We start from the raw sequence: 8,489 nt of genomic DNA, 5'->3' as shown, positions 1-8,489 counted from the left end.
AGCAGGACTCTGGGTAATCAAACCTAAGGCTCAGCTTTTGACAGAAAGTTGGACCATCTGATCTCCGGAATTCTCTTCCAACCTAGATGATTGTTTAGTTTTATTAAAAGAAATTTTATCTGTATTCTTTAAGAGTACCTTAACTATGCCTTGATCAAGAGCAGCAGTTAAATTTTATAAATAGCAAGGTGAAAGTTTTTTCTGTATTACTTTGTGGCATACGCTACACAAGGATAAATAATGTTGAGATTTTTAGCAGTGAGGTGTTTGGTCAGTGCAATTCAGTATCCCTCCAGGAATACAAAGGACTCAATGTTTCCCATATAGAAGTATAGTTACTTGTAATTGTAACCTGACATGCCACTTAAGGTACAAAACTGGTGTTACAATGTACTTCTGGATTGTAATGTTACAGAACGTTAAAAATGCTAGCCACATATATTTTAAATCTGTATTTGATGCTTTTTGTATTAATACCCTAAGGCCAAGGTTTTTGTTTTCATTCCAAGACTTAAAATACCTTAAACCAGAACAGCATTTCACTGCTGCTTGTACTGCTGGAGTGCAATCGTGGCTGAGCACCAGGATTGGGATGTGCCGTCTGCACTCATTGTGACCTCTTGTTAGGTGAGACTGGTGCCAGCAGTGTTCCATTTATCCATCGCTGAAGGACTGCAGGTGCTGCATCCAGCCTTCTCTACTGTTACCGTAACTCAGCTACAAAATGCTTCATTTCTCTTGCCTTTCAATTCACCAATCCAGATTTACAGGCTTCTACTACTTGATAATTGCATAAGAACTACAGGTTAAAAAAAATGAACTTTAAAACTGACATTTTAATATAACCGTAGCTTGTATTTATCAAAATAAATATGTAAGCAACCTGCTCATCTCCCAGACTGAAAGAGTTTGCTTTGAATGATTTTTAGTAAGTTTTGTTTAATTTTAAGTATCCAAACAATGGACTGTCCACAGTTTAGATTGCAGACTGAAGTAACTTGCTTTCTGGAAATTACTCCTGTCATTCAGCCTGTTTTCTTCCTTATTTCCATCCAGTTCTTCTTAAGGTAATGGTATCCTTGTGTTCCGTACCAACCAGTTACCTTTGACCATTCTAGTTTCATGTATTCTGAAACATTTTGCTGGTTTTGGTCAGACCATCTACAGCAGTTGCTCATTTCTTCCTGGTATTTGATCTAACATACAGTGCTCAAGGTGATAAGTAGCCCCTGTTTAAATAAGCATTTGAATGCAATGATATTTTTTATTGACCATATGTTTGGAAGTGAATTAAACACTCTTCTTCTAAGTCATGTCTCATTTTCAATCAGAAAATGACATTGTCTGCAGTCGTCTTAAAAGATGTTAGTTTACAGCTGGAGGTCAGCTTTGAAGTGGATTTCTGTGTGCTCGAATGGGAATACTGCTGGTTAAATAAGACGTAACCACTTTCCACAGCTTATCCTTTCTGCTTCAGGAAAATGGGAACTTAATTTTCTTCTTAGTTTTGCTTACCCTGACAGATGTCACTGGTAGCAGTGAAAACAAATTACAAGCAGATTCTCTCCCACCTGGTAGGAGAGCTGGCCCCTGTCTGTTTCCCCAGCAAAAAAGGCACTCGGGGGCTTGGCATCCCAATTTGCATGCGCAGCTAGAAGAGCAGCTTCTTAGCTAGCTCCCCCTTTCCCTGCAGTCCTACCTTAAAGTAAATTACCTTCTCATGTGCATCCCTCCTTGCCTTTGCTGACATTGATGAGATTAGTGTAGTGTGTCATTCACAAAGCACATGTGTCTAGCTTTAATAGCTGCGCATTCATAGCATTGATGACTGTCGTTTGTGCAGCATCTTGGAGCACTGTTTCTGTATTGCATAGCAGTAGGTCTTGTGCTTGTGTTGGCTGCGTAAACAAAGCTTTTCTTTTTGCTGTCAGCTATGTATAGACTAATATAAGAACCTCGTGTTCTTCCCTTCCAGTCTGTATCTCAGTATCTGTTTCTTTTCATAAATATATATGTATAAATAAAAGTGAAAAAAATGATAGCGCTTAACTTGATTCTTCTGTCCCAGTACAAAGAGATCCATCCAAACATTCTCTTTCTGGAAAGAGCATTGCATTTTTGCTTCCCCCTACTCTGTCATGATATGAATTCTGAGAAATATGCAGTCACCCTCCCTACCCTCAATATGTTCCTGTAATGAAAGCTCACAGGAAGGGATGAAGTAGAGTTGCTTTTAAATCAGGAGTCTGTACAGCTGAGCAAAATCCATCTCCAGGTTTTTTTCTATGAGTGAGGAAGATAAAACCAGTGTTCTACAAAATTTGTTGCTCCAATGAATGACACAAAGATTTCCAGATAGAGAAAACAGTCACTCATATAGATTTTCTTTCGCCTTCTCTTTCCTTTATGTTGAGAGAGCTGAGATAGCAAAGGATGCTCAGAGACACCTCTCTGTTTCACTCTTCTGTCAGATGCCCCAGGTTTTTCTTCATAGATGAGAGAATAGGCACTGAGAGCTCTGCTTTTCTTCAGCAGAGGGCAGATGGATCCTCAAGGCAGAAGGGAGCTTGAATTAGGGAGGAGATACACGAGTCTCTTTCAGAGAGTCTCTTTCAGGCTGTACCTGATGTAGGACATTTTATAAAGGAGAAGTGTTCAGTTTCACAGAAGATGCTTTCTCTGCTGTGCACTTTTATGCCAAAGTTTAGGTATGTTTTGAAAGAGATGCCTTAGAGGAAAAGGCTAATGTTTACTTTTCCAAGCAAGCTGAACTATAAGCTGCTGTCTTTGAGGAGCTGAGAGTTGGTGTGATGTGGGAGATGGAGTATATGTTTCCAGAAATCTCTTTCCTTACATTCGCTATAACAAAAAGTACTTTACAAAACCTCATACGTATCAAGAAGGGTTTCTTCAGAATGGTCCCTGAGGTTTGTTTTGTGAAATTGTACAAACTTCTTGTTGAAAGGGAAATTTAAAATTGTACCTTTAGAAAGTTGTTCTTAGACATTCAGGTAGTGTTTTTGATTTAAACCTTAATTACCTTGGTTTTAATGAAATGCTGCCATTAATTTTGTTCTACAAAGTAGTTGTCAGAAGTATTGTAGAAATAAAACATACTGGTTTCCTTTATTGCCATGATGAACTAGCATCTGCCGATCTACAGTCGCTGTTGTGTCTGCCAATGTGAGCTCCCTGTCCCTGATTCCGTGCTGGTAGATTTTCAGAAGTTCAGTGAGCACTGCAAATCGCCTGAAGAGTGGAAAATTCCCCTGTCACACAGATGCCCTTATCAGCAGCAACCAGATGGAGCTCTGAGCAGGCACATTATCAACGTTAAATTGCCTTTTCTGAGTAGAGAGGATTAAAGCATTCCTTCAGAAACGGGTGGCATAAGCTGCAAAGTTAGGGATAGGAATATTCAGAAACGTTACTATTTTAAAGACGTAGGAAAGTATCTTAACAGACTGCATATCAAAAATGTATTATTTTTTCAAGCTGATGGAGCTGAAATTATTAAAAAATAATTTGTTTTTAATAAAATGGTCATTCTGTAATTTCTTTTTAAATAAATATGTGTGTGTTCTTAGCTTAGATATATTATGTGCCTAAAACTCTAGATTTCAGTATGTATTCAGATGCATTATATTGAACCTAAAACTGTTTGATTTTTAGTTAAAGGACAAAACACGTTTACACAGCTTTGCTGTGTGGATTAATGATGTTATAACAATAATAGTGAATTATCTTCCTTTTTTAAATAAAAGGAATTTATGCTGACTTATTAAAAGAAACTCTGAGAGAAGATAATGTAAATTGTTTGCTTCAAGTCTCGGGGGTAAAAGATAATGCAGTACTGAAACATCCAGTTCCAAAACCAAGGCCATCGAGTTTGGCCTGAACAATTGGTGCCTAAGTATCAGATGGCAATAAGACTAAGAAAGCAAACATCAACGTGACATGCAGAGAGTTAGTGACACAGCTCCTGTTCATGTTGATGAGCTCCAGTGAATACCAGTGTTCCACTCAGAATCAACCTCCGAGGCTTTCATAACTAACTTACCTGTGCAGGTCAGTGCTTCCATTGTAATTTAGACTGTTTTCAGTTAGTTACGTGATGACATAGCCCTTGTACTCTTTGTTTAAAGCAAAATGAAAGCCCTGCCAATAAAGAGAACACCTTTTAGCTGTATCTGACTGATCTGCATACAGCCAGTCTGTGTGTTGTCTTTTCAGATTGGCACATGAATTCCCTGGTTATCAAGGAATTGTGTGTGCATCCAGAGAAAAGCCTCAGAATTAACTTCTTCTTCTTCAGTCACAACTGTAGCAGCTCTCTTTTAGCAGCTCTCTTTATCTAGTACTTGCTAATCAAAGCACTTGAAATCACGTCTGGTAATATCTTGATAAAGTTTGTTTTGTTCTGCGTCATATTTTGGCAGTATCCCGCACTGAAGATTAGTTTACAGCATTCGTTTATTTAGTGTACACTGGGAGTTTCAGTGACTCTTGCATCTGTAGGAGCTTGAGTAATGCTTTTCCATCCAACACCGTTACGTTTTTCTTGCAGAACAAACTTGGAACTTGAGCTGGTCCATCGAGGAGGCAACTTGTGTTCCGGAGGTGCAAGCACAGCTGGGAAAAGATCATGTTTAAGTAAGTTTTATGTTTTGAAGTGCCCTATCACAGAATCACAGCATGTGAGGAGTTGGAAGGGACATCGAAAGCTCATCCAGTCCAACCCCTGCCAGAGCAGGATCACCAGACCAGGTCACACAGGAAGGCGTCCAGGCGGGTTTTGAATGTCTGCAGAGAAGGAGACTCCACAACCTCTCTGGGCAGCCTGGGCCATGCTCTGGCACCCTCACAGTAAAGAAGTTTGTTCTCATGTTCAGGTTGAACCTCCTATGCTCCAGCTTGGGACCATTGCCCCTTGTCCTGTCATTGAACATCCCAGAGCAGAGCCTGGCTCCTTCCTTCTGACACTGCGCTTTCCAAATTGATCCCCATGAATGAGAGCACCCCTCAGTCTCCTCTGCTCCAAGCCAAAGAGCCCCAGCTCCCTCAGCCGCTCCTCATAAGGGAGATGCTCCACTCCCTTGATCATCTTTGTAGCCCTACGCTGGACTCTCTCCAGCAGTTCCTGTCCTTCTTGAACTGAGGGGCCCAGAACTGGACACAATATTCCAGATGTGGTATCACCAGAGCAGAGCTGAGGGGAAGGAGAACCTCTCTCGAGGTAATATAAATTATTAGATTATTGAATAAAGATGAATAAAGAATAAAGTTCTTTCTAAGTTATGTCAACTTTTTTCTTTTAAAGATCCTTTTTTTCTGCCATAATGAGTCTTTGGGTTTTTTTTTTTTTTGCAATGTGAGAAATCTGAAATCTAATTTGCACCAATTATTCGTTCGAGCTGTTCATGTGTTGCGAGTCGAATCCATTTGGAAATCAATTGTTGTAGCATCCGTGTAATATTTTTTTAATAAGTTCACACAGCTAAGAGTAAAACTTAGAAGTATTTTAGGGTAAAACAGGAAAGCTTTGTTTCACCCTGGCTGTGGCTAGTAATAAGAAAGACGTTTGTTCCTCTGAGTGCTGGTGTAGCTTGTGACTGCATCTCATACTTAGAAATGCTTTCTCCATCACTTGAGGTGATGAGCCACCAGAGAAAGCTGGCCACAGCCTCTCCAGGATGACAGCCTTGTGTTACTGCTAGGAAATGTAGTTCAATCTGTTTCATTCACGTGATGTGATTTGTGAAAAGAAGCTTTAAACCCTGCTGTACATTGTCCACCCTGCCATCATCACCTCCCTTTCCCAGCAGAGCACGTTCAAAGAACACCGCTAGATCGGTTTGCAGATTTGAAGCGTTTAATAAAATCAAGGCTCTACAGATCATTTCTATATGAATTATGATACATTTTAATTCTTTGCTCACCTAGAAAGATCAGCACTTTCTCTCTGAACTTTTAGCAACCCACTTGGATACATTGCCTATTTCACAGGAGCGTTATTTGGAAGACCGTGATGAGCAGCTTAGGGTGGAGATTTCAGCTTAAAATTGGACAGCCTTTTTGAAATGGTTCAAGTGAAGGACTTTATAATGACTTTACATATAACAAGAGTACAGCCTTGTTTTCACATAGCCATGCAAGATCTTTCTAAGTCTTGATATTTCAAAGTTTAGAAGAGTGTAAGCGGGGAAGTGGGCTGTAATCTGTAAGGTCATATTTTCATTTTATTGATAGTTTCTCAAAGTCAGGAGATTTCAGCTTCTCTATGTGAGTTTTATTTTTCTTTTAAAGGTAAAAGTGGAATCAAATACATTCATTACATCTTAAAACCCAGTGAAATGTTTGATGTCGTATCAGCATTAAATTTGAGTTGCATGTACTTACTTAAAAGCTTTTTATATGCGTATATAAAAGATGATGGTTTTTCTCGTAGTGCTTTATCACCAACTTGTGTCAGTACGTGCTGCAAGCTTGGCTCTGCAGAGAGCGGTCGCACCGCCGGGGCGCGGGGCAGCTTCCCCTGAGTGCATCCGTGCGGCTCTGCTGTTTCTGGTTGAACTGTGTCAGTTGGCACCGGGGGAGGGAGCGCCTCAACGTTGGCTTTGTTTCTTTGGGGTTTTTTTAAGAGAACAAGAAAGAGAGGAAGAAAATCCCAACAAGTTGGGGCCTGGTAGCTGGCACTGAGTGGTCTGTGTAATACATTGCTTTTTCTTGTACTTGCCACACTGTCCCTTCAGCATCATCTTGCGGACAGAAGGGCTTTTACATACTTAGGGCTTGACTTTAGAAGTAAGCACTGACAGCCAGTGAAAAGGTCAGTTGGGGGTTTTGATACCTGTTCCTCGAGTTTTGAAGTGCGTGGAGAATGCTGTGATCATTGGAGAAATTTCTTTGTGGAGAGTTGCAGAAGTGGAAGCCGCACATGGACAATGTGTCCCCACTGGAGAATTGTCCTGTGCTGGTCTGTTCCTTCTACAAGACAAGATGGACTTTCTGCCACGAACTCTGGATGTCTCAGAAAATGAACCAGTGTTGTCTGTTCAGCAAAAGAGATAACTGGAACAAACTAGGAACTGCAGAAAGTTGGAGATACTGCTCGCACTTAAAAAGTATGGAAATGGTCCTGACGGGAAGCCCCAAGGAATTTTCCATCAGCTGCTGCTTTCAAAAGTACACGGTAGTTCCCAAAATCTAAAAGCGCTTGTGAAAAGCATCACTCTTTGAGAGCAGAAAATCTGCTGTTAAACTGTAGGTTCTTTGTTTATTTAAAGAGTGAAGTAGCTCAGTAGGAAAACTGTAAGTCCTCGTCTTCAGAATTGTGTCTATACTTGAAGAGAAGATTTTTTTCCCCCGTGATCTGCTTTGCCTGTACTTGCACACAAGGGCCCGTCTGAAATTGGTGGAGTGTTTCCTGGTTTAAGTAAACCGTTGCATAATTATTTGTGTTTCCATCATTGCCCCTTCCATCTTGGTGCATTTAGACGTAAAAAATCGCGGTTCTTTAGATACGTGTTCTGTAATAGATTTTTATTATCTTTCCATACTGGTTTCTTTTTCCAAGAGGTAATCCTGTTTTTAAAGTTCCACTTAAAATCTAGCTTCAACTTCTTCACTGCCTTATGCAGTGAGGAAATGGTGATTTAAAAAATCCATACGCTATTTAGAACTTCAGTATTGTTTTGTTGAAGTCTTGCTTGCACATTACTGAAACTGCTCTTGTTTCTTAAACGCCATCCATGTCAGGCCCAGCAGAAGCAATCTGAAGTACAGCCCATTTTTGGGATAGTGAGGCGTCTCTCCTGTGATTAGGGATGCCACTCTGTTGGTCTTCACAGCCGTGAGGTTTGGTGGTTAGGTGTTGCAGCAGTGTGCTGTCCCAGGGGAGCGGGTGCAGCTGCGAGCGTCGGGGAGGACGCTGGGAGCACAGCGGTCACGAGCTGTTGCAGTGGATTGCAGCAGCAGGGCAGCTGCTCTCGGGAAGGGAAGTTAAGAATGATTAATGTAGCTGTTAAGCGTCAGAGAATTTCACTGTAAAAGTGCCATTTTAAGGTTAACGTTTTGCATGTGTCTGTTACTAAACAGTATGCAACCAAAAAGTCCAAACAGAGTCTTCTTTTACTTACTACTTAAAAATCAAGTCCTATTTTAAGGACCATGATACAGTTTTTAGAGCCTGTGGCCTTGCAAATTCCCTTTGGTTTAGGAGATAACGGTGATATGTAACAACCATACAGGTCTTACCTTTCTGTTAGATAAAGTTTAAAAGATCCAGTGTTTTGCTTTTTGTTTCCATAGTTTTGTGTTTACAGAACAGCTTCGGAACACAGGATAAGGCTGAAAAATCAGGGCTTCTCTGTACGACTTCTGTGTCTCTTTACGTTGTGCGTACGTGGTTTTCTGTTTGTTGCTACTCTGGTCATCTGGCCGTTGTGGGTGAACGATTCCAGGAAATTTAAAAGTTATCTATAAATGAA

The 8,489-nt window shown here is 40.5% G+C and overlaps 1 protein-coding gene across 1 annotated transcript in view; it reads left to right on the top strand.

Annotated features, from left to right (window-relative positions):
- UBR3 (ubiquitin protein ligase E3 component n-recognin 3 (putative)) overlaps positions 1-8,489 on the top strand; it is a 97,504-nt gene that overhangs the window by 63,038 nt on the left and 25,977 nt on the right. Inside the window, exon 30 of the mRNA XM_010190394.1 lies at positions 4,568-4,653. Within this exon, the coding sequence (XP_010188696.1) occupies positions 4,568-4,653 (86 nt within the window). The remainder of the gene's footprint in view (positions 1-4,567; positions 4,654-8,489) is intronic.

The sequence above is a fragment of the Mesitornis unicolor genome, unplaced genomic scaffold (genome assembly GCF_000695765.1).
Source record: "Mesitornis unicolor isolate BGI_N332 unplaced genomic scaffold, ASM69576v1 scaffold1938, whole genome shotgun sequence".
Lineage (NCBI taxonomy): Eukaryota > Metazoa > Chordata > Aves > Mesitornithiformes > Mesitornithidae > Mesitornis > Mesitornis unicolor.
The sequence above is the reverse complement of the archived record's forward strand: the minus strand, read 5'-3'. Positions and strand labels throughout refer to the sequence as shown.